Genomic DNA, 26,665 nt, shown 5'->3' on the forward strand with positions numbered 1-26,665 from the left:
GCTAAATAAATAGCAAAGGAGGGGAATGTGATTTTATTTTTAAATCTATATTACATAACGAATTACGTGTGCAATATTATACCAAGGACTTTGGGCAATGCAAAGACAAGGAGGACAGAGTCAGTGCTGTCAGGGAAGCTTACCATTGAAAGGAAGAAACGTATACATATCAATGTTTAATCTAAGGGAGTAAACCCAGGAGGGAGGGAGGAGGGAATTGGTGGATGTACAGTTTATCGACATGAAGGCTGCAAATCGGAATGTCAGTGTGGAGATGTGTGCCAGGTTAAATTCCTGTCCAGGCAGCATATCACACTGGGGACTCAATGGTCAATTACTTGACCTCTCTGCCTCAGTTTTTTGCTGAGAAAATGGGAGCACCCTTAGTGCCTGTCCTTTGAGTTGTTGTGAAATTAGGTCAGTGTGACCCACAGAAGGCTCTTGGTGAATGTTTACCATGAATCATTGCAGTTATTCCCAGGCTCTAGAGGCAAGAGAGGTGGAAGAATGTTCCTGACCAGCTCCAACTCACATGGTGGATCCTTTAAATCCTGAACGCCAAGGGTTGCTCAGTGTCGGATGGGAAGGGACAGCCAAGTCCAAGACTGCCTGACAGGTAGATGGTTGAGCACGAGAGTTGCCATCTGCGTTCAGTGCCCAAGAACTGGAAATTCTAGTAGTTGTAGATATTTATTCCTTACTGGCTGAGTGAGCGTTCCTAGGCTGGCAGGGATGTTTTCTCTAGTGAAGAAACAAAGGTGATGGTGTGTGTGTAGACGGGTCTGCTCTCAAGGGCTGTCAGAAAAAGGACATGAAATTGAGCAACTGGATTTCTAGGTTTCCTTACTTTCTTTTCTTTTTTTGGGGGGGGGGGACTTTGTATATTCAAATAGGCTTACCCAGTACTGTCATTTTCTTTTCTTTTCCCCCTCACTTTGGACTTGTTTTTTTCTCTCTAGGAAACCTTGGGCAAATGATTTCTCTGACTCAGAGTTTTCTATTTAAAATGGGAATTCAAGTGCTTTTCAGAATTAAATCAGATAACGGCTTGTTGAACTGTGGGATGTAAAAGAAATGAGGTAATGAAAGTGATGCTTACTGGCTAGGTTCGGAAGTCGTGGTGATTTGAATTTTCCAGCATTCCTTTATAGTTTCATTTTGAGAAAGGGAGGCAAAAGGAATTTTAGGTACATTTAAAAATGATAAACAACAAGGTCCTACTGTATAGCACAGGGAACTATATTCAATATCCTGTAATAAGCCATAATGGAAAAGAATATGAGAAAGAATATATCTACGTATAACTGAATCACTTTGCTGTACACTAGAGACTAACACAACATTGTAAATCAACTACACTTCCATAAAAAGAAATGATCATATTAAAAACAACCACAGTCATTTAAAATAATATAAAGTGTTACTTTAGCTTCCTGCTTTGACCAGAGATTCATAAATGAAAAGAGTTGGTGTTGATCAGGCAGGGGGTTTGGGTAGCTCATCCCCCCTGCCCTCCTTCGATTAGCTAGATTAAAACTACACTGTAATGTACCAACCAGTGGCTCTGAAGCCAGTATTGTTGTGGTTAACTTCTATGGTAGTAGAATGATTCTTTGTTAGAGATTCTTAATCCTTTCCAGAAACCACATAGGAAACCTACATCCCAGGGACAGAGTTTTCTCTCTCTCTCTCTCTCTCTCTCTCTCTCAACTATAGTGGACTCTGTGTTGGAGATTGAGTGGTTTTGCTCTGTATAATCAACAGGGAGAATCTACCAGTGAGGCGAGCAGCGGGCATTCTATTTGCGAGGACGGTACCACTGCTTTTGCTGCAAAGGGAACTACGTGATTTTTTTGTTGTTGTTTTTCTTACCAGCTGCAGGATGCAGCTGTCTTTATCTACAGTGTGACTGAGACCAGCTCTTTTCAGAAATTTAATATAGTGAGGGTGAGTGGAGGCAAATACCAGCTGTACCTTTAGCTGTTGACTTTTTGGCTTTTCAAATCTGTCTTTAACTTGCCAGTTGATCATCTCTTAGAAAACAGGGATTATTGTCCTAAGGCCTTAAGATGTTAGCTAAACTCACGTGTGTCGAGCCCCTGACTTCTGTGTGACCACTGTGTGGAAGGTCATTTCAGGTCAAGTTACTTAATTTGCAGGGTGTGACTGTGGGCTCTGGGGAACTTGTGAGGTGGTGAGAAGGGGACATTGTAAAGGCGTTGCTGACACACAGTAGGCCCGAGTACATTGAGTGATGCTTGTGTTTTAGGTGGTTATTGTGTACAAAGGAGCCATGTCTATGAATAAGCCTTTAGACTTTTAATGACATTTCAGGCCATTCTACTTGTTATCATATTCCAAGGTTTCATTCAGTTAGTCAACAATCTTTTGTCGAGCACCAGCTGTGTTCCTGGTACTATGTAAAGAAGAAAGGTGTGTGCCTTTCAATAGCTCACTCACTGAGATGAGACACGTGCAAATAATGACAATCCAGTGGGATAAGCAAATGTATAATAGAAGTGTGCGCGAGGAATTGTAAGATAGCGTCAGAAGGCAGGGGTATGCGACCCACCCAAATATACCTAGAAAATAAGAACAGATACATATACATTTCCTTTTTTTTTTTTGGACACAATATGCGGCATGCAAGATCTTAGTTCCCTGACCAGGGATCGAACCTGGGCCCACAGCAGTGAAAGCACCAAGTCCTAACCGCTGGACCGCCAGGGAATTCCCTACTTCTTGAAATCGTAGCCGTCTTGTAAGCATCTGGTGAGATAGAGTGTACATAGTAGAGGTAATGATTGTAGATGTTCAGTCCTGCACTTGACATCTACTAGGGGGGCTCAGTGAATCATAGCTACTGTTTTCCATGTTGGAATTTGAACTCTACACTCTCCTTTTTTGACTCAAGAGCAATACCACTCTACTTTCTGTGAAAGGAGATTAAGGAGAAAGGGGACCAGTGTTTGCTGAGTATCTATTGTGTCCCAAACACATTGGGTGCTTTGCATCTGCTTTTATCTAGCAAGCTTCATGGCCCTGTGAGATATAGGTCAGTATTAGAATTAAGATATATTTCTGTATTTCGTTGAATGCCATGGCAACCATGTATGTACCGTTGTTATAGGTACCACTAAGAAAGCAATAAAAACATTGCTAATTATAGTTGTTAGATACATCCCTATTTCAGAGATGTTAAAATGTGAAAAGAAATATCCACTGTAGAATTAATGAAATATGGTAGTTGAGCTTGAAGAGTACAGGTTATTGGGGGAAAAGTCTGGGAAACAGATTCTTGGGATCTTGGGATTGATATACCCTCCCTCCCCAACACACACAGACTTACACATGCTTTTTGTGTTTTTTAGTAGCCTTTAAAGATGAGACAGTTTAACACAAGCATTTATTTATCATTCATTAATGGAACACCCATTTTGTTTCAAGCCCTGTACCAGGCACCGGATATACTAAATGAAAACACACACTATATACATTGGAATACTACTCAGCCATAAAAAAGAACAAATTTTTGCCATTTGCAGCAACATGGATAGACTTGGAGAGTATTATGCTTAGTGAAATAAGTTAGACAGAGAAAGACAAATACTGTATGATATCACTTATATGTGGAATCTAAAACATACAACAAACTAGTGAATATAACAAAAAAGAAGCAGACTCACAGATATAGAGAACAAACTAGTCGTTACCCACATGAAAGGATGCTTAACATCACTAATCATTAGAGAAATGCAAATCAAAACCACAATGAGGTATCACCTCACCCCAGTCAGAATGGCCATCATCAAAAAATCTACAAACAGTAAATGCTGGAAAGGGTGTGGAGAAAAGGGAACCCTCTTGCACTGCTGGTGGGAATGTAAATTGATACAGCCACCAGGGAAAACAGTATGGAGGTTCCTTAAAAAACCAAAAATAGAACTACCATATGACCCAGCAATCCCACTACTGGGCATACCCTGAGAAAACCATAATTCAAAAAGAGTCATGTACCACAATGTTCATTGCAGCTCTATTTACTATAGCCAAGACATGGAAGAAACCTAAGTGTCCATCAACAGATGAATGGAAAAGAAGATGTGGCACATATATACAATGGAATGCTACTCAGCCATAAAAAGAAATGAAATTGAGTTATTTGTAGTGAGGTGGATGGACCTAGAGACTGTCATACAGAGTGAAGTAAGTCAGAAAGAGAAAAACAAATATCGTATGCTAACATATATGAAATCTAAAAAAAAAAACAAACAGTTCTGAAGAACCTAGGGGCAGGACAGGAATAAAGACACAGATGTAGAGAATGGACTTGAGGATATGGGGAGGGGGAAGGGTAAGCTGGGACAAAGTGAGAGAGTGTCATGGACTTATATATACTACCAAATGTAAAATAGATGGCTAGTGGGAAGCAGCCGCATAGTACAGGGAGGTCAGCTTGGTGCTTTGTGACCACCTAGAGGGGTGGGATAGGGAGGGTGGGAGGGAGACGCAAGAGGGAGGGGATATGGGGATATACGTATATGATAGCTGATTCACTTTGTTATACAGTAGAAGCTAACACAGTATTGTAAAGCAATTATACTCCAATAAAGATGTTAAAAAAAAAACAACAGGGCTTCCCTGGTGGCGCAGTGGTTGAGAGTCCGCCTGCCGATGCAGGGGACACAGGTTCGTGCCCCGGTCCGGGAGGATCCCACATGCCGCGGAGCGGCTGGACCGGTGAGCCATGGCCGCTGGGCCTGCGCGTCCGGAGCCTGTGCTCCACAACGGGAGAGGCCACAACAGTGAGAGGCCCGCATGCCGCAAAAACAACAACAACAACAACTAGTCGTTACCAATGTGGGGGCAATATAAGGGTGGGAAATGGGAGGTACAAACTATTGGGTATAAGATAGGCTCAAGGTTGCATTGTACAATATGGGGAATATATCCAATATTTTGTAATAACAGTAAATGGAAAGTAACCTTTCAAAATAGTATAAAAAAGAAAAAAAAGAAAAGAAAACACACACACACAAAGCGAAAACACAACGGGAATCATCTCTCAGGATGCTGGCCGTTTTATAGGAGGGATGCGTATGTGAGCCAAACTTTAGAATACATTCTGTGAGACTGCCTCATAGAGGACTTGCAGTGGGCTTTTCTTTTTTTCCTGAGACACAGTGTCTCAACATTCAGAAAAGTCTGCGTCTATCAGTTGATGACATTTTCTACCCCTTTAATCCACACCCTTATTGGCTTTCTCAAAATGTGCATTGGAAGGAAATCAGAATCAATATTGTGAAAAGAAGCTTATTTTCTCAATCAATTACCAGTGCTGGATATCATATTTTATTTTTATTTTAAAGCCAAAACTTATATTCAGACGAAGCTTAATACCTTTCAGTTTTGGCCTAGCTTCTCCACCCTGTGTTTGTGAGACTGTCTGTTCATCTGTTATAACCCAAGTTCCAAAAGTACGTACACTTACTGATAAGGAATTGTATCTCAGTCGGCAGTAGGTTTTATTGTACACTAGTTAATTTCAACATTTTAATCGCTTATTCCTCACCAGTTCCTTAGGAGAGACAGCTGTCACTACTGAATTCCTCATTAATTTTTTTTTTTTTTTTTACAGAAGGAACTTTGATTTATCCACAGTTGGGCTGAGTCAGGGGGCAGGCTGGAATGACCAACCATTAAATTGGCTTAGGGAAAAAGATGGAGGAAAGTTTTTATTTTTATAACCACAACAATAAGTAAGGCTCTTCTGAGAATGATATAAAACACAGAAGGCATACAAGAAAGATTCAACTACTTAACAATATATATACAAGCCAGAAAACACCATATGTAAATCAAAGACAAAATAATAACTGGGAAAGTTGTTTGCAATATAGGGTTAATTTCCTTTAATAATGAAGAGCTTTTGCAAATTAATTAAGAAACCAACCATCCAAAAGCAAAATGGGCAGTCTGTGAACAAGACAGTGCACAGAAAAGAAACACTGAAGGTTCTTAAAGGTATACAGATTTTTATTTATTTATTTATTTTTTACCTTGCTCAAATAAGAAAAATTCAAATTGAAACCTACACTGAGATACAACTTTAACCTTTTAGACTGGCAAAGAGGGAAAGGTATGACACCATTCTTGTACTGTGAAGGGAATAAGGGTGTGTACACCAATGGGTGTGTACATCAGCCCTGCCCCTTCCGAGGGCCATCTGGCGTCTTCTACCTAAGGACGTGTCCATTGACCATGGACATTCCACTCTTAGGAGTACGTCCTACATATATTCTTTTTTTAAATTTATTTAACTTGTTTTTGTTTTTGGCTGCATTGGGTCTTTGTTGCTGCACGCAGGCTTTCTCTAGTTGCAGCGAGCGGGGGCTATTCTTCGTTGCGGTGCTTGGGCTTCTCATTGCGGTGGCTTCTCTTGTTGTGGAGCACGGGCTCTAGTCATGCGGGCTCAGTAGTTGTGGCTTGCGGGCTCTAGAGCCCAGGCTCAGTAGTTGTGGCGCAGGGGCTTAGTTGCTCCACGGCATGTGGGATCTTCCCGGACCAGGGCTCAAACCCGTGTCCCCTGCATTGGCAGGCGGATTCTTAACCACTGCGCCACCAGGGAAGCCCTACATATATTGTTTTTTAAAAAAAATTATTTTATTGAAGTATAGCTGGCTTACAATGTTATGTTAATTTCTACTGTACAGCAAAGTAATTCAATTATACATATATATATATACACACATTATTTTTCATATTCTTTTCCATTATGGTTTATCACAGGATACTGAATACAGTTCTCTGTGCTATACAGTAGAACCTTGTTGTTTATCCATTCTCTGTATAATAGCTTGCATCTGCTAATCCCGAACTCCCAATCCTTCCCTTCCTGACCCCATCCTACATATATCCTTATATACATCCCACATGTGTGCAGAGTGATGCAAGTACAAGTATTCATTGTAGTGTCCCTCATTAATAACAAGAGTGGAAGCAACACAAATGCCCTTCAATAGAAAACTGGTTATGTAAGCTGTGGAACATCTATACAGTGTAACAGTATACACTCATCAAAAACAGTGAGTCAGCTCTTTATGTGCTAACCTCAAGAAGTGTTTTTAAACAAGAACGGGCAAGGTACAGGACAGTGTGTTTGTATACCTTAACCCCATATTGTAAAAAAAAAATTGTAAAACATGAAAGAGAAGGTCTGGAGTGGGGTGGAGAATATGTGTACCTACCAACTGGTATAAGTTTAGACAATGTCTGGAAGAATACACGGGGAATTGGTAACAGTTAACACTGGGGGGGTAGGTACGGAGAAGCTAAAGTCAGGGTTTAGTGAGGGGGAAGTAGTTTCAGGGTCCCCTTTTGTACCTGTGGCATTGTGTACCATGTATAGTCTAATTCTAGTGGCATGAATCCAATTAATGATTTTACTAAACAACACTAATTTAATCAAATTTGGGACGTTCAGAAAACTTGAGTCACAAAGGTCGGCTTGAGCCTTCTTATTTCAAGGTCATGCATTTCCTGTGAAATTATTTTCTATCCTCCATACTTTTTAAAAAACATTCTAAAGGCTTTATTTAGCACCAGGTAGGCTATTTCATTATAACAGTTGTTAACTTCAAGACAGCCATTAAAATAACTTACTGGCAGCTACTGAAGGCCCCTTGGACCAGTATCTCAGTCTGGGGTTGGGTGGATAAATACTGTAAGATTAATGTACCCCAAATAAAGGGTCAAAGCTACTGTACAGTAAGTGTCTGTACATAGCTTAAGTACACAGGTGCCTTGCAAACTTGAAATGCACAAGACCTCCTTTTATATAGTTGCATACTTCTATCTTGTCTTAAGGCAAGCTTATGATTCTTGCAACCTTTTTTCATGATTAGAATTGTCCAAAGGCTTTTTTGTGGGAAAGGCTTCCTAATAGGTCTCATTGAGTGAAGTTTACGAAAACCCGAGGCATTTCCAACAACACAATCTTCTCCTATAATGGTGGGGCCCCCTGACTTATCTCTCCTCACTTCCTTTTTTGAGAAAGCTAGCCGGTGAGTCAGCTCAGGGCTGCAACATTACGGTTGATGTCAGCAGCCTGGACTGCTTGGCAGACACATGTGCCAGCAGCTGGTGGCCACGCCCTCCTCTCCTCCCTCCGGAGCCAGCTGGTTCTTACCAGTTTTGGCAGCTTTGCACAGCACTGCTTGTGGCTTCCTGTGGCTGCCCCCTCGCCCCGCCATGCACCTAGTCCTCTTGCTAGGCAAGGATTGGCCACCAACCACACCTTGGCTTAAACGTGGGTGGATTTGAAATGAACTCTTAGACATGATCAGAATTAGCAGATGACATATATACACAAGACTCTGACAACTGCCTTGATTGGGGCTTGAGATACTTAAAGGAGAACCCAGCCATGGCCAGCTCGCCTGGGCTAATGTTTAAATGGAATCTTAAGTAAGGTTGCAGTTGAAGCAAAATTCTTGAATTATCCTGTGCTTGGACAGATGTAGGGGGCGTGCAGGGTGTCTTTTAAAATAATTCCCCAGTGGTTTGGGCAGTTTTTGGTCACGTGAATCCTGTGAGCTTCCTGAGGGTGGGTGACTTGGTTCTGCAGGTGCTGCTGTTGGCTTGCAGCTTACCTGGGCAGTGCATAGCTCAGTGTTCACTCAGCTCTGTTGCCTCTGTGGTCTAGCTCAGGGGTTCCCAGGGAAGCTGAACAGGGCATCTTGGCATTGTACTCCTGTTCCTGCTTCCATCCCGTGACCTCCAGTGAACCCAGGGAGATCTAGACAGCATAACGCTGCAGTGTCTGCTTGCCAGTTGATGATTTACGTTTAAGTGTTAGCACTGTTCCCTACTTATGCAATGGAAGCCCCTCTGTGCTTCCCTTTCCTGTGTTCTGGGCTGGGCCGGAGAAGAAAGAAGGAAGGTCAACAAAAGACTAAATAATCAGAAGCCTAGGAAAAGTTTGGGGAATTTCTGTCTTCAGGTTATTTGGCCCTTAGCCTTCTTGTTAATTTATTTATTGTCCTAACTTTCAAAAATAAGACTTAGGAAACAAAGAAAAGTTAAAACACAGTACAACAAACACCCAGAACCTACCACCTAGATTCAACAATTACATTTTGACATCTTTGCTTTATCTATATATGTGTGTATATATTTCCAGTCCATATTCCTGTTTCTAAGACTTCCCTCCAAATTTCTTATAAATGATAACCCTTCTTTTAAAGGTTTAGGAATCAGCGTCTTCTCAATTTCCTCTTAAGTTTTTTCTTTTTGTTTGCAAAAAATTTTGCTGAGTAAATTTCGGTCGTTCTTCTTAAGACCCCTTTCTCTGGGTTGGATTGAACAAGAATTCACACTCGGAAGAATAATTAAAGTCTGTCCCCTATCAGCTGGAACTTTAAAGAAACCCTCCTATTTTCCCCCTTTTCTGTTGGAGGCGGTGTATTTGTTTTATTTTTTTTAGGGAGAAATCCTCGTATACAGGTATTCTTTAGTATCAGGTACATGTTTTGTGATAGGGCTGGTAACCAGCATTATCTGAACCCTCATGTAGATCTGAAGTCCTGGAACCACATAGCTTTGGATGACAAAGCGTTTCTTATCATCCGAAATCCTGTTCTCTCAAGGTAAGAACTACATAGATCCAGATATCAAGAGATATTTGTATAGCAAGGAGGAAAGTGCTCGTTTTTATCAGAGCCCAATCTTACATACCTACATGGACCTATGGGAGGTCATGAAATCTAATTTGATCTTGATTACACGGGCAGCTGGGAGAATGGGGGAACAAGCTTCAGATAATATCATCATCCTTAAATAGCTGTAGTCATGTCTTTATTTGTGACTGTAATTCCTTTGAGATAAACCTTTAGTGGAAATTGAATTTGTGTTTTTTTAAATAGTCACTGGTCTGTTGGGATCGGAAATATTTTCTAATAGAAAACAGTTATTGGCCACAGTTGAAGTGTCTGGTTATTTACATAGTCTCTCATCTTTATCTATTTTTTTAATTTTAATATCTTTATTGGAGTATAATTGCTTTACAGTGTTGTGTTAGTTTCTGCTGTACAACAAAGTGAATCATCTCTACGTGTACATATATCCCCATATCCCCTCCCTCTTGAGCCTCCCTCCCACCCCCCTATCCCACCACCTAGGTGGTCACAAAGCATCGAGCTGATCTCCCTGTGCTATGCAGCAGCTTCCCACTAGCCATCCATTTTATATTTGGTAGTGTATATATGCCAATGCTACCTTCTCACTTCGTCCCAGCTTCCTTTTCCCCCCACCTGTGTCCTCAAGTCCATTCTCTACATCTGCGTCTTTATTCCTGCCCTGACACTAGGTTCATCAGTACCGTTTTTTAGATTCCATGCATGTGCATTAGCATACGGTATTTGTTTTTCTCTTTCTGACTTACTTCACTCTGTATGACAGACTCTAGGTCCATCTACCTCATTACAAATATCTCAATTTTGTTGCTTTTTATGGTTGAGTAATATTCCATTGTATATATGTGCCCCATATTCTTTATCCATTCGTCTGTCGATGGACATTTAGGTTGCTTCCATGTCCTGGCTCTTGTAAATAGAGCTGCAGTGAACACTGTGGTACATGAGTCTTTCTGAATTATGGTTTTCTTAGGGTATATGCCCAGTAGTGGGATTGCTGGGTCATATGGTAGTTCTATTTTCAGTTTTTTAAGGAACCTCCATACTGTTCTCCATAGTGGCTGTATCAATTTACATTCCCACCAGCAGTGCAAGAGTGTTCCCTCTTCTCCACACCCTTTCCAGCATCTATTGTTTGTAGATTAATTGATGATGGCCATTCTGACCGGTGTGAGGTGATACCTCATTGTGGTTTTGATTTGCATTCCTCTAATGATTAGTGGTGTTGAGCATCTTTTCATGTGTTTGTTGGCAATCTGTATGTCTTAGAAATGTCTGTTTAGGTCTTCCACCCATTTTTGGATTGGGTTGTTTGTTTTTTTGATATTGAGTTGCATGAGCTGCTTGTATATTTTGGTGACTAATCCTTTGTCAGTTGCTTCATTTTCAAATGACTTCACCCATTCTGAGGGTTGTCCTTTCGTCTGGTTTATGGTTTCCTTTGCTGTGCAAAAGCTTTTAAGTTTCATTACATAATCTCTCATCTTTATCTCAGGGCAGTCATCCAGCTGAGGTTCAAGATCTGCCACTGAGTTACAGGTCCTTGCAGACTGTATGGGCCAGGGCAGCCCCTTGTGGTCATGTGATGTCTTTGTATTGAGTTTACAGGGTTTGTCAATTTCTGTAACTGCAGTGGGTCCAGACAGGGAAGTGACATGACTCAGCAAAGAGGATTACTTGGAAACTAGACCACGTCTGATCTTGAGTCCTGGCTTCTGTGATCTTGGGCAGGTTACTTAAACCTCAGCCACAGTTTTCTCATCTGTAAAATGGAGCTAATAAGAGCTACCTTAACATCAAATGGATTCCATATATTTCATGCTGAGTTGTTTAGCAGAGTACTGATGATGGCTTATGTTTTAAAGCCCCTTTTTGTTTACTGGATCTAAGTAACAAGCCGGTCAACTCAGTGGAATAGCAATTAGTTTCCGTTGAATTTAGCAAATGGGTTTTCGAAAACCATCATTAAAGTGACAGAAGTTTTCACAAATGTAACATAAGAATTCTTCCTTCTTTCTAAGTGTTGGATGAGGTCTGGAGGGAAAGTTCAGTAGGAAGGTGATTTTTAATTGTAAGGTGCTTTCTTCTTGAGTCTATCAGACATATCTGGCTACAGAGGGGAGAGAAAAGGATCTTGTGGAATCTGATTGAGTGATGCCAGGAACCAAGGGGTTAAGTTGAACCATTTTAGCAGATTGGCAAGGGGCATCAGGGCTGGGTAATTAAGGCTTCATTTCAGGGGATCACTGATGCATCAAAGTTGTTAATTAGTTTTATGAAAACAAATTGTGCAACCACAGGGAGATTGTAATTAGGTAGTAATTGAAAATAACTCAGTGGTAAACCTTAGTTGAGGAACCAGTGGAAGTAACTTGGAAGGAGAAAGGGAGTTGGGGTCTGTAGGTGGGGAGTGGGGAGAATGAAAGAGCCATAGTGAGACAAACAATAAGACAATTTGAAGAGAGATGACCTAGAGTAACCTTCTTCTTTTAGAAATGAGGAAACAGATCTGAAAAGGGGTGTGGTTTTTCTAAGACCACACAGCTAGTTAGTGGTAGATTTCCTTTCTTCCTTTGCCATGATGTTCCAGGATTGTCATCACTTTGAGTTTTAGGAGTTGACTATGAAGATCATGAAACACGCTGAAAAGAAGGCTTCTGGGGCTGGAGTCTTCCACCCCTGCCTGTTTGCAGAGTATCCTCAGAAATGCTGCTCCATCATAGGAGAGAAGCAAAGTCGTCTCACACTCTTGTTTCACTTATATGCCACCCTCGACATGGCAATGGCTTCAGCGTCCACGGCTCCACCATCCCCAGGGCTGGAGAAACATTTCAGCCTTCCACAGTGTGTCATCCTCGGAAAGGCCAGTCAACAGGGAAGTGCATTTTGTTTGATGTTAAAAGAGGAGAGTTATTTTATTTTATTTTAATTTTATATTGGAGTATAGTTGATGTATGATGTTGTGTTAGTTTCAGGTATACAGCAAAGTCATTCAGTTATACATATACATCCATCCATTGTTTTTCAGATTCTTTTCCCATATAGGTTATTACAGAATATTGAGTAGAGTTTCCTGTGCTATATATGGTAGGTCCTTGTTGATTATCTGTTTTATCTATAGTAGTGTATATTTGTTAAGAGGAGAGTTATTTTTGAGGTTCAGTTTCAGGTTGTGATTTGATTGTGCACCCAAAGCGGGCATGTCAGTGTGGGGAGCTGGTTGAGGGAGGAGTGGACAGTTGCAAGGACACAGCTGGAAATGGCTCTTTCCACTGCAACCCAGGACAAGTTATATCATTGTTCTCACCGATACTGCTCAAACCTCTGTAGCCCAGAGGCATTCAAGCCCACGAATTTTAATCAATAGCTTGTTTACCTAATCCCTTTGCATGGTTCCTCATACTCAGTGGTTCTGGGAATCTGGAAAGGAAAATAGTCAGGTCAGCAATGGAGTTTTAGGTATGACTCAGCCGTCCTGTAAGGTGAACCACTTATCTCTCTTTTCTTATCAGTTTAGACCAATAAATACAGTACCTGGAAGGACAGGGTGTGTTTGTATGGAAACTAATCAGGAGGACATTTGGGGCTCATTTGGCCAAAATAAATTTCATGGTCTTGAAGTTCATACAATAGACTCGTACTGATTTGGGTTACTTAGGGAGCTCTCCCCTCAGGATCCCTGCCTTCTCCCCCTTTTTGGTCTGTCTTACTGTCTCACCATGATTTCTCAAATGAGTCTTCTAAGTTAGCACGGTTACAACATGGCTATAGAGCAAAAAGAACTCTACTTTTCAAGTTTCTCCAAAGGGACTTCAGATATCTGGTGGATCCATTGCCTTCACTGGCCAAGTTTTCCCAGAGGCCTTTCGTTTAAGTCTTACTATTTGCTTCACCACAGTAAGTTGGGAGGAGTGTTGTCCTTTTGTGCCTGTGAATGCTTAAAAAAAGTAAAGAGAGGAGCTCATCCAAGTAGATGATTTTCCAACTGTCCCGTTCCTTGGCTACCAATATAAATAAGAGCTGTTGCGGCCACATTTTCCAATTAACAGAGGGAAAATATACTTATCAGTGGTGACTGCTTTTAAAAATAACATTTATTGTTTTTCTAATTATAAAAGTTAATATGGCCCTGTAGAGAATTGGGGAAGCTTAAAGGAGAAAAAGGAATAAATTCATCTACTCAGGATCTCTTTTGTGACTATTTTGATAAGTTTATGTTCAAATCTTTTCCAAGAGGATACAACCTGCTTCTGTGGACATCCAGCTTTCTTGTTTAGAGCGTTTGTCTTCTCTTTTAGTATCTGAATCTTATTATAAGTGCTCTTTATTTGCTCTAAACTCAATACTGAACCATGAACTTTCTGAACTAAGGAAATAAAGAATTAATTTATTCCACACATCCTGAGGCTTCAATTTCTTATTAGAGAAGTCACAGGTAACACAATGCTTGAGTTGCAGTGCTGCAAAACAATTTTTTTTTTTTTTTTTTGTGGTACGCGGGCCTCTCACTGTTGTGGCCTCTCCCGTTGCGGAGCACAGGCCCCGGACGCGCAGGCTCAGCGGCCATGGCTCACGGGCCCAGCCGCTCCGTGGCATGTGGGATCTTTCCGGACCAGGGCACGAACCCGTGTCCCCTGCATCGGCAGGCGGACTCTCAACCACTGCGCCACCAGGGAAGCCCTGCAAAACAATTTTGATGGATATTGTCAATAGTAAGGTAAAGGGAGGAAAGAAGTAAGTTTCTAGGGGCAAATTTTTTTTTCCTGCTAGGAAAAAAATGCAGGTAACTTTAGAGAAATCTGCAATGCAACCAGCTACTGTGTATCCTGTACATAGTGACAGATATCTATACTTGGTAGAGGAAGAGATTTTCTAGAAAGATGCTTGTCAAATGGTCTCTGGCTTTAGCTGTGGTTGTGAGCTCCATTGTGGAGCTTCTAAAACCATTCCTAGCGGCATTTTCCCATTCACTTGACTCACTGTTAATGATCGGACAGCATCAATTCAGCATTCTGCCTTCCAAATTATGTTAGAAGTCATGTACTTAATTTCCACTGATAATATCCTTTGGCAAAATTGGGGGGAATATTAAATATTGAAAGTTTTGAACTGAGTTCAGGAAATAGGTGGGTGGATTTCTTAGGCTGTTGGCATGTGATTTGTGGACAGGAATTTCTTTTTTTAAGCAAGAACAGTGCACTATATTGACTGGTCGGGTCATCCAATGTACTGTCCCTGAGAACCAGAGCGTAGACAAGTGTTCTTTGTCTAATCGAGTGAATAAAAAACATGTTTTGGCATGAATGGCCATGTGCATTTTCAGGGAGGAGGGGCACATGCATGCCAGGGCCTAATGAATTCAAATCTTAAAAACGTATCCATAAAACTTGTCTGTGGATCAGAAGGGGGCTGGTAGGAATGCGTGATATCCAAGCCTTAAGACTGCACTGGAAGCAGAAGCAGGATGTGGGTGGTTGTACAAGGGAAAAATGCTGTTGGAACATTAGATGTGCCGTGTCAGAGGCCTTCAGAATCTGCACAGTTGCAAGAATTTCTCAGGCTGTAAAGCTTGTAAAAGAGGCAGTTGTGCTTTGCTTTGTGCGTTTTACAACTGGTGAACGTCATCCTTTGAAACAAGGGGCAATGTCTTCCTGATTGAGGAGCTTGAAAATGTTTCTCTTGACAAGTGGGAGTCTAGTCATGAGGTTTCGAATGAGCGGTGATTAACAGCTGCAGGAAGAGTGCACATCACTGTCTGCACCCTGCCCCGTGTCATCTGGCCACCTGACTCCCAGATTTCCCTCTGTGCCAGAAGAACCAATAAAAATATAAGTCAACCGACTAGGAGATGCCACCAGTGTCTGCCAGATTTCTAGGGTATGGTGTCAAATGACAGGGGCAACTAGAGATGTCCAGCTGGCCTGAGTTGAGCACTGACTTCCTCCCCGGGTTTGTGTGCTGTCTCTGGACCGTAGTCATTTCACCTGCAAAACGGGGTGATACCACTCATCACTTACGCTCATCTCCACTGTGCACCCTGGTACAAGCCATGATTACACGTCACCTGCCCGCTCACTGTAGCAGCATCCTAACTAGTCTTCCTGTGTTGATTCTTACCTCCCTAAAATCCAGCCTCCATGCACCAGCCAGAGCGGTCATGATGCTCACTGTCTCCATCTGAAACCATCTTGTTTGCTTGCTTTCTTGTTATCTTCTCTCTGATCCCTGCCCTGGAATGCAAGCTTCACAGTCTCCCCTACATCCTGAAGAGCCTATCCATTGGCTCCAGCGGGGTGGTTCTCCCTCTCTCCTTCCAGCCGCTTTTGCTCTGGTGTTCTCCTGTTCTCATTTTTTTCAAGCAGTTTTATTTACTTCCTGAGCTAGTTTGAAATGGGAATCAGGAAACGGAGGGTTTAGTTTTAGTTCTGCCACTTCCTGGCTGGGTGCCCTAAAGACAGTCACTTACCTTCTCTGGGCCCGTCTCCTTACTTGTAAAGAGAGGGTGTATTTGTTTGCAAGGGCTGCTATAATAAACTACCAGACTGGGAAGCTTAAACATCAGAAGTGTATTTTCTCACAATTCTGGAGACTAGAAGTTTGAGGTAAAGGTGTCAGCAGGGTTGATTCTCCTGGGCGTGTCGAAGATGGTCATCTTCTCCCTGTGTCTTCAACATGGCTTCCCCTCTGTGTGTCTGTGTCCTAATCTATTCTTATAAGGACATTAGTCATATTGGATGAGGGCCCAGGTGTACCTTAGTTACATCTTTAAAGGCCCTATCTCCAAATATAGTCATGTTCTGAGGTCCAAGGAGTTATGAGTTCAACATATGACATGCACATAATTCATCCCGAAACAGAGGGGAGTATGCTGGATGATATCTAAGACCATTTCCAGCAGGTACGAAATTATATTTTTGTTGGACATCTTCCTCCTCACTTTCTTGCCCAGTTTCACTCCTATGAGGTAACAGCTTGGTGCGTATGCCTCCTAATTTTTAATGTTCATACGTATCCTCTCGTGCATTTTGAAGGGTGTGTGTGTGTGTGTGTGTGTGTGTATCTAGCAATAATGTAAGTGATGGACTGTCAAAATAGGAGAAGTTATCCACAAAATACTAAATGGAACCCAAAAAAAGCATCCAAGAAGGGCTTTTAATTTCATTTTTTTCTATAATTTTTTAATTTAAAAATTATTTCTATCTTTATTTTTTATTTTAAAAATTGAAGTATAGTTGATTTAGAATCTTGTGTTAGTTTCTGATGTACACCAAAGTGATGCATTTATTCACATATGTGTATATTCTTTTTCAGATGCTTTCCATTTGGTTTCTATAATTTTTTTTTTTTTTTTTTTTTTGGCTGCATTGGGTCTTTGTCGCTGCGCGCGGGCTTTCTCTAGTTGCGATGAGCCGGGGCTACTCTTTGTTGCGGTGCACGGGCTTCTCATTGCGGTGGCTTCTCTTGTTGCGGAGCATGGGCTCTAGGCACGTGGGCTCAGTAGTTGTGGCTCGTGGAATCTAGAGCGCAGGCTCAGTAGTTGTGGCACACGGGCTTAGTTGCTCCGCGGCATGTGGGATCTTCCCGGACCAGGGCTCGAGCCCGTGTCCCCTGCAATGGCAGGCGGATTCTTAACCACTGCGCCACCAGGGAAGTCCCAGTTTATATAATCTTTGAAGTATATAATTCAAAATGGTTTCTTTCCACAGCTGGAAACTGACAAGCTGGCTCTCCCGAGGAGCCCCAGCCCGCTTAGCACGAGCCCGGTCGCCAGCCCCAACCCGAAACTTGAGAATTCCACGCTTCTGACGGTGGAGCCCTCCCCGCTGGATAAGAACAAGGGCTTCTTCGTGGACGAGTCCGAGCCCCTCCTTCGCTGCGACTCCACGTCCAGCGGCTCCTCGGCGCTGAGCAGGACCGGATCCTTTATAACCAAAGGTACGGATGGTTCAGACCCACATTCATTCTTCAGCCTCCCCTCAAAGAGCCCGTGGCATCTCTCCCTCCATCAGTTCCCCATTCCAGTAGGGGCTGGGTCATCTAAATGACCTGCCCTGGACTCCAAGGTGAGGCTGGCCTGCGCAAAACGACGTCATTAGCCAGTCGGGACCTGCCTAGAAAATCTTTACAGCCCCGACTGTCTGGCCGGGAGCCTGTGTCCAGGAGTATCGGTCACCCTTGATACTCATGATGCTATCGAGTGTGTTTCGGGGAAGGTCCGATAACGTGTGGTCTGGCAGGTTTTTTTTGTGTGTGTGCAAATTATTTACTAGGCTTGCAGAATCCAGGGATTTAAAGTATAACTTATCTTGAGAGTCTGGGGTAGAGGTTTTAGTGACTGAAATTAAATTTCGCTCTGTTAAGCTTGGTTGCAAATAACAATGTTTTAAATATCATGGGTTGGTACTTTGGGTAAATAATTTGCCACTTGCAGTTTTGAATAGCAGGGTAGGGAATTAGCATGTACACTATACTGATGACAGGTTTTTGTTAGGAATTTCCTAGTTTGGGTAACACCGGTTATATTTTACCAAAAGGGGTATATTTTATGTTGTTTTTTATATATTTATAAAATAATTCTATTTCACATATTTATATTTTATACTTTATATATTCATATATCTCTATACTTATATAAAGATTTCTATTTTAGTTTATAATTTATGTTACATATTATATTTTAGAAGAAGTTATAGTTCCTCACTCCATTGTAAGATATGACCCAAGAAGCAATATTTTCTTATTTATGTGCTTTTGCTCCAAGCAGTTTAATTTTAAAATATGACAATGTAATTAGGAAGTCAGATAAGCCGATTATTGACTTGGAATGTTTGAGGGGAAAGGCTGGGCTCGTATCTTTGCTTACTAACATGTTACAGATGGGGAAAGTAGTGACGTTTTGTTTTTGTTTTTGTTTTTTTAAAGTTTCTTTAAGTATTTCAGCATTCTCCTGAGTTTTAGGAGAGTTTCGGAGACGTCATTCGAGTCTAGGCAAATGTCATGTTCCATCAACAATGCGTTCAAGCAGATAAGCAGATCCTTGTCTGATCTCTGTTACGCACATCTTGTTTGTTATCTTACGTGCCACGTCGGTAAAAACCACGGTGGTGTTTAAAAATGTGCCTGAGCTTCACTGCCTCACCTCGCAGGGTGGGATGGGGACAGCCTGGGGAGAGGGTTGCTGTCACCTTAGCTCTCCTCCGTCCCCCAATACAGTCCCATTACAGCTGTCCCCTCTCCTCTCCTCCCTGCAGAAAAGAAGGACACAGTGCTGCGACAGGTGCGCCTGGACCCCTGCGACTTGCAGCCTATTTTTGATGACATGCTCCACATCCTGAATCCCGAGGAGCTGCGGGTGATTGAAGAGATTCCTCAGGCCGAGGACAAGCTGGACCGGCTGTTTGAGATCATTGGAGTCAAGAGCCAGGAAGCCAGCCAGACCCTCCTGGACTCTGTTTATAGCCATCTTCCCGACCTGTTGTAGAACACGAGGAATACTGCACTCTGGAAATTACTCAATTTAGTGGCAGGGTGGCGTTTTTATTCTTATTTTTTTTTAATTTTTGTTTTTTGATGTGTGTGTGTGTGTGTGTGCGCGTGCGCGTGTGTGTGTTTAACAGAGTATATGGCCAGTGTTTTGAGTTCATTCTTTCTTTTTAAAAACCCTCCTGGGAAGTTAGCATATAAGCCTTTTCAACTGTTTCAGAATATCCACCACTGAAGTTTTTTTAGATTCCATATTTTCTCTGTCTTGCCTTCGTATGTATTCTCAAAATTGTTCTGTGCACTTTAAATTCACTTAATGTATCACAAATACAGTGTGGCTTTTCCCACACACTGGATTATGAGGCTCTTAACTTCTTAAAAGTGTCATAGCATCTTGTGAATGCTATAAGCCGTCTTCATGTCTCAACATTCACATCTGCTTTATTATTATTATTACTATTTTATTATTTGCCATTTATGAATTTTCTTAAGGGTTCAAGAAACATAAGACCCCATTGAGTTACTGTAACGCAATTAGATCTTGAAGTATCTTTTTTTTTTTTTTTTTTTTTTTTGAAGTATCTTTTTAACATGCCTCGTTGGGTAGTTCATATTTATGGCTGAAACTTGACCACACTGTTGCTGATTGTATGGTCTTCACCTGGACACCGTGTTGAATGCTTGATTACGTGTGCTCCCCTTACGCTATTCTGCTCTGGGCTGGAGACATGAGATCCTCACAAGCCATCATGACTTGCTATTTGAGTGGCTTGACAACTGGGCCACCAAGGAACTTGAACTTCAACTTTTAGAGATCGAGCTGTTCTGGAACATATTGCTGCACTTTGGAAAGTCACAATTGAAGTGCTGGTGACAAATGACACCTTTTCCAAAGGGAATTTGTCCAGCTTTGCTTTACAAGATGTCTTGTTTTTTATACACACATAGTCGATAGGTCTGGTCTGCCCTCAAGGCCTCGGTCTTGGTGGGTTTCCATCATTCAATCACTTTAGTTAAAAATGGCTGCAGCTTTAAGAACTCTTGTCTGATCTATTTGCAACTCTGCTCCCATTTATACACGTGCTCTTTGATGCTTAGTTGCTGAATTCTAATGCAAAGGTGGTGTGGACTCCCTTTGTGTGGGTGGGGTTTGTGGGTAGTGGTGAGGGACTGATATCAGAAAACTGCCTTCAAGTGTACTAATTTATTAATAAATATTAGGTGTTTGTTACTTGAGTAGTTGAGTGTATTTAATCCCTGCCTTGTTCGTGTGCTCATGTTATAATTCTTTGATTAGTCTCTTGGAAAAGTGTATTCTAAAACCTGAGCGTTTCTAATCTGTGAACCATGCACAGTAGCGAAGGTTTGTGTTTGGAAAAGTACCTAGAGATTCATAGAGAAGGACTTCCAAGCATTGAGGATGAACAAGCGTTTCCTAGTTTGTTGGGGGTAAATCCGAGGCTCCTGCTTTTGAGATTGTCTCTGCTTTAAGAAATGAGGATTTGGAGGTGGAGAGGGATAAATGCTGACTAGGCTTTGGATTATATTCTTCTTAACTCAGTTCCATCTTGGAAATTAATACTATATAAGTTCATGGGCCTGTCTACACAAGTTCATAGGCTTCTATATGAAACCTTATTGCCCCTGATTAACCTCAGGGGGCTTTCTTGGCAGTATGGCAGGGTAGCGTCTTATGTTGGTGGGCTATATTACATTATATTTTATCTATTATGTTATATTTTATATTTCATGGCTTATCTCCCTTAGTTTGGGAACCCTGGCTCCACAGAATTCCCACAGCCAGAACCCTTTGAGGGTTCAGCAACTTTGAGTTCCTCTTTCAGTGAGAAATGGGAAGTAGATACCCTGTCTGAACACTTTGACACCCATGTCAGTGACATGAAAGGGGTTTTCTGGTTTTGTCCACTTCCATGTGACTGGTTTCTAGAGCGCCATCCTGGGATTTGGTTTCATGGTTCTTGGGCCAAGTTTCCTTTCCTCTTTGTCACCAGAAGATAGAAACTCTTCACAAAAGGAAAACAACCCGGAATGGGTCCTGGATGGTAGTGGAGGAGACAGATTTTTTTGTTTTTCAGAGGATTTCAGGACTGCCACTTATTTTATGTGGGGTTGAGAACATCATAAATGAATGAAGCAGCGTTAACGGTAATTTGTAAATTATTCATAGCTTGGAGATGCTTTTATTAATCTTTTACACAGCTTTATACTTTACAAAGTACTTTTCATATTATGTTATTGAATCCTCACAACTATCCTATAAGACAGGGACTATAATTTGTGCCCATTTTATAGATGAAAAATAGGCTTATTTTAAAGGCTAAGGAACTTGCTTAAGGGCCAACAGCAGAGTTGTAGAGATCAGACTTGAATCTGAACCCAAGACTGTTTATTCAGGACTGTTTATCCAGAACTCTTTTGTCAGGCTGAAACAGTGGACACAGAGATCATGGTGATAAAATTTATCTGGGTTATAAGGAAAGCCCTATACCTAAGTTCAATAAATAATTGTGGAAATATAGGGAAGGGGTGGCATCTCTTGATGATCCAGGGGAAAGGGACATAGGAGTTGTGGTTAAACAGAAGCTGAATATTGAATTAACATGACATATAGCTTTTCTTAAAAAAAAAAAAAAAAAAGGCAACCTTTAACTGCAGTATTAAAAAATAGAATGTTCTGGGCTTCCCTGGTGGCGCAGTGGTTGGGAGTCCGCCTGCCAGTGCAGGGGACACGGGTTCGTGCCCCAGTCCAGGAAGATCCCACATGCCACGGAGCGGCTGGGCCCGTGAGCCATGGCCGCTGAGCCTGCGCGTCCGGAGCCTGTGCTCCACAGCGCGAGAGGCCACAGCGGTGAGAGGCCCGCGTACCTCAAAAAAAAATAAAATAAAATAAAATAAAAATAGAATGTTCTGATTGGAGCTGATGATAATCTCATTTGTATACTATCTTGATCACTTTGGAGGTTTTCTCCGATTGGAGCTGCCCTGCCTTGAGGGATCTGCTGAACTGGAAGGTCTCCACTGTGGGGTTGGGGGGGAAGAGTAAGAAACAGAATTGGGAGCAATGGCTGGGAAATCTACACTTGATGAGGAAGACCCATGGAGGCAGGGGAAAGGCTACCTTCAGTGATTTGAAAGGCTAAGCAAGAGACTTATTCTTTAGAGAGTCATACTGTCTTCTCTAGGCCAACTTAGGTTAAATGCAGAGGAGCTTTGACACAACTAGGTGAGGCTGGTTTTCAGAGAGAATGGTTCCTTCTCTGAGGAGAACTTGGACGTGCTTCCGTGCTTCTGAACCTTTCACGTAAGTAAGCGTCGTCTGGGAATCAGCAGGCTGCTAAGTAGACAGATTCCCGGAAAGTTCAATTCAGGAGATTTGTGGTGACGTGGAGATCGAGCTTCCCACACCATTCTTCTGGAAACCCTCATTGGGTCACATTGAGAAAAGTGCTTTAGATCCTTGCCACTGGGGACTGGGGACCAGCCGAACGACATCTGGGAGCTCTTAGAAATGCATAGTTTGAGGCCACTTTGCTGTGCTTCTTAAACTTTAATAAGCCATGAAGCACTTGGGGATCTTGTTACAGCACAGATTCTTTTTCAGTTATTGGCCGGGGAGAGGGGGTGCCTGGGTGGCATGGATGCTGCTGGCCCCCAGATCACACTGAGGAGCCTGAGATGAAGCTTCGGTTTCAAAGGGACTTACAAAGAGTATCACTGATATGGGAGAAGCTTGCACCAATTCCACAGGAGAGAAGGAAAAAATCTCGGATGATCTAAAGAGATTTCCACCATCAGGCAATCCAATCCTGGTCAGAATCTACCGGAATCAGCCAGAGGAGCTTTGAGAAATCCAGTGCCCAAGCTCAACTCCAGACCAATGATGCCAGCCTCTCAGGGATGGGACCCCGACATGAGCATTTTTTAAAGCTCCCCAGGAGATGCCGGTGTGTAGACAGCTCGCACAACTGCTGATTTAAGAGCTCGTGAAGAGACTGCTTCTGGAGCCTCACCCCAGAGCTGATGGATAAATCCTACAGGGAGGTGACCTGGGGATCTGCAACTATGGTTTTGCTATAGCCAGTCCCACTCAACCCTGCAGACTTGCTTTAGGACACATAACCCTGCTGTAAAATGTTATGTAACTGTTAGCGGGCTTCCTTGGTGGTGCAGTGGTTCAGAATCTGCCTGCCAATGCAGGGGACACGGGTTCGAGCCCTGGTCCAGGAAGATACCACATGCCGCGGAACAACTAAGTCCGTGCGCCACAGCTACTGAGCCTGCGCTCTGGAGCCCACGCGTCTAGAGCCCGTGCTCCGCAACAAGAGAAGCCACTGCAATGAGAAGCCCGTTCACCGCAGCAAAAAGTAGCCCCCGCTCGCCTCAACTAGAGAAAAGCCCAGTGCAGCAACAAAGACCCAGTGCAGACAAATTAATTAATTAATTAATTAAATTTTAAAAATGCTATGTAACTGCTAGGAATTGATACACTACCAAGCACAGTTGGGGCAACATCTTATGCCTTAATTACACTGAAGAACCCACCTGCAACTAATCAGTTCTTCATGGCTTTGAGCATAATATATAAGGTATGATTAATCAAGAATATTTGGGAAGTGATGTTAGGAACATATGATTAAACAAGAACACTTGGGAAGTGATGTTATCCTGATTTATGTTTCTATCTGTATATTTGATTGAAGGTTCGCCAATTTCAAAGAAATGAAATAAGGTATCATGAGTCATAAACCTGCACTGACTATATCATAGACTCTCAGACTTTTACAACACCTGGGCCACTGGGGCTTCCATCTCATTGTACAGTCCTGTAGATGCAGCAAGGTCCTATCTTGACCTTTGACTTGAGAAAAGTCAATGTGATCTTTTGTTTAGCAGAATTGTAGCCCTTACCTTTGTAGGGAACATTGGACATCATCCAGGGAGACTGTGGTTTTTCAGGTGGGAAGTTAGGGCACTGGTATAAATCATAACATTGTGGCGTCCTAGAAAGAACACCGGATTTGGGGTCAGAAGTCCTTAGCCCACAGCTGCTGGAGGTTTGAGCACATCTGAGCCATCTATCAGAGTAAGGGAATATCCCAGTGGCTAAAGAGGCCCTGAGAGTTCTAAGGAAGCAAGAAGCATAAGACAGACACTGTTACCATGATCGTCAGGTCAGGCTCTGGGTCAGAGACCAGAGACCAGAGACCAGGACATATAAGAAAGAAAATTGATACAGGGAAAAGCAATTAGAAAGTGAGAACGTGGAGCTGGTAACCGAGGCAAGGCTTTGGCAGAGCCAGAGATTTCACCTTCACTTTCTCCTTGGCCTGAAACCAAGTCCAGGGTCATAGGCCTGGCAGGGGTGGGGACAGACTAGGGAATTATGGATTATGAGCTTAGCTTGAGTCAAGACAGAACCTGAAGGTCCACATGGGAGCCCAGCTGGGAGACAGATGGAGGAGGGTTCCAGAGGGTGTGTGTCCCAGGGATCTAGAACTCGTAGGTCACAAGGACAACTTTCAAGGCCTCCCAATTTAAAATCAGTGGTGGCCCGAAGCAGGAGTAGGGTGGGAGATGAGCCAAAGCCCAGAGAGTAGGAGGTTAATACTTAGAAGGCCAGCAGCATGGGTTCGGCAAGCAGCCCCTCAAAGATGGAAATAGGGGTGGAAACCCACTCATGATGGTTTGAGAGTGGAGGATTTAAAGACAGGGATTTTAGGCTCCAAGTTCTCCCCCAAAGAGCCCTTCCTCCCCTAAGATCAGATCTATCTCTGGAGTTGGGGACACAATTGCCTTTATAGATGAGGATGAGGGGTGAATGGACGGCACTCAAGCAAGACAAGACAAGCAGGGCATAAAAAACCATGGGAATTGAGGAAGACAGGTGAGTGAGCCCCTGATTCCAAGGGGGAGCAAGTGAGTGGAAATGAAGTCACTTCTGGATGCAGGGGACCTGGGATTGTCCTGGAACAAGATTCTTTGTGGTCCCTGAATGTAAATATCATAAAATATGAAACTAGATCTCAACGTGGTCAAACTCTTACCTCTACCATCCAAACTTGTTGTTGAGTCATCTTCCTGAAATTTAGTTTAATTCTAACTCCAGCCCACTTCTGGCTCTGCCCCCGACCCCTGGAGGGGAGGGCTCCGTCAGAAAGCAGCTTGTCCCATGGTACACGGTCTCTTCTTGATCACACTAGGGCTTAGGTAGCAAATAGCCTTTCCCTTTTTATAGAACATTAAAAGTGATAATACTAATATATAGATATAGATGTAGATCTAGTTATAGATAGTTAAATTTAGTAGCTCCAGATCTCTATGGTCCAGGAACTAGATATCATGTAAATAGAAGGAACCTTAGAGGTCATTTAATCACACTTCTCACTCCAAAGTGCTCTATTGCATACTTCACTGCAATTTAAATTCATGACCCATGAAACTTAAAAACAACCCTCCAGCCCCTGAGCTCTAAAAGTAGTCAAGTGCAACAACTCAAGTGTAAAGTGTGGAATTTTCAACTGCCAAGAAAATTGGGGAAGTGACGAAAGAATAGATAATTCCATGGCAATGATTATCTACACACTCCAATTCAGTGGTCAATTGATTTCATTTTGAGTTTTACAAACCTAACTCAAAGCCTCAGCTACACGATTAAACAGCTCAAGGGCTACGAAGTGAACATTTCCAAATATATTTCCACAGGTGCATTACAGATACAGTCAACCTAATAAAAACAGCCACCATAAAAAGGATTTGTCCACATCACCTCCTTTCCATCCTAATTAGCATTTGTTTTGCTGCACCAAGTAAAAGAAATAGATAAAAATAATAAGGTCTGGGACTTCCCTGGTGGCGCAGTGGCTAAGAATCTGCCTGCCAATGCAGGGGACACAGGTTCTGAGCCCAAAACTTATGTAAAAGGTGTGTGTCCCTTCTCCCTTTCCTTTACAAAACATATATCCTCATCATGAAATGCTATGGTATTTTGGATGTGCCTCAAAATAATTTGGCTTTGGGCAGGGAGAGAGTGGGATGTCTGTGAAACAAGCCTGGCCATGAGTTGACTGTTGTTGCGTCTGGGTGATGAATACGCTGAGGTTTATGAAACTTTTCTACTTTTGTATAAATTATTCATAATAAAAAATACAAAAGAAATCCTCATCAGGATTATGAATTCTGCTCTGGTTAAGTAATATTCCAGGCTGAATTATATACTAACTGCTTGTTTATGCATGCCTTCAACAAAAGTTAATGTGCCGGATACTTGACAAGACGTCGCATATTTACTGTGGTAAATGCAACTGTCCCTGTGTTTCCTGCTTCCTCCTCAACGTGAATCCTGGTTGCCCTGAACCCTGACTCAGTTCAGGGATGATTTATTCTGGAGGAGATGGTAAGGGTTATTAATGGTCTCATGGCTGAAAAATGGGCAGAGATTTCTCCTCTCAGTGGATGTCACAGAGGGCCTC

The 26,665-nt window shown here is 42.3% G+C and overlaps 1 protein-coding gene across 2 annotated transcripts in view; it reads left to right on the top strand.

Annotated features, from left to right (window-relative positions):
* The window catches only part of TNFRSF21 (TNF receptor superfamily member 21), a 64,874-nt gene extending 44,474 nt beyond the window's left edge, over positions 1-20,400 (top strand). For both annotated transcript variants that reach the window (XM_060021693.1, XM_060021694.1), the window contains exons 5-6: positions 17,399-17,627; positions 18,944-20,400. In XM_060021693.1, the coding sequence (XP_059877676.1) occupies positions 17,399-17,627; positions 18,944-19,173 (459 nt within the window). In that variant the 3' untranslated portion in view covers positions 19,174-20,400. The remainder of the gene's footprint in view (positions 1-17,398; positions 17,628-18,943) is intronic.
* Positions 20,401-26,665: the final 6,265 nt, after the last annotated feature.

This window comes from Delphinus delphis, chromosome 10 (assembly GCF_949987515.2).
Source record: "Delphinus delphis chromosome 10, mDelDel1.2, whole genome shotgun sequence".
NCBI classification, from domain to species: Eukaryota; Metazoa; Chordata; class Mammalia; order Artiodactyla; family Delphinidae; genus Delphinus; species Delphinus delphis.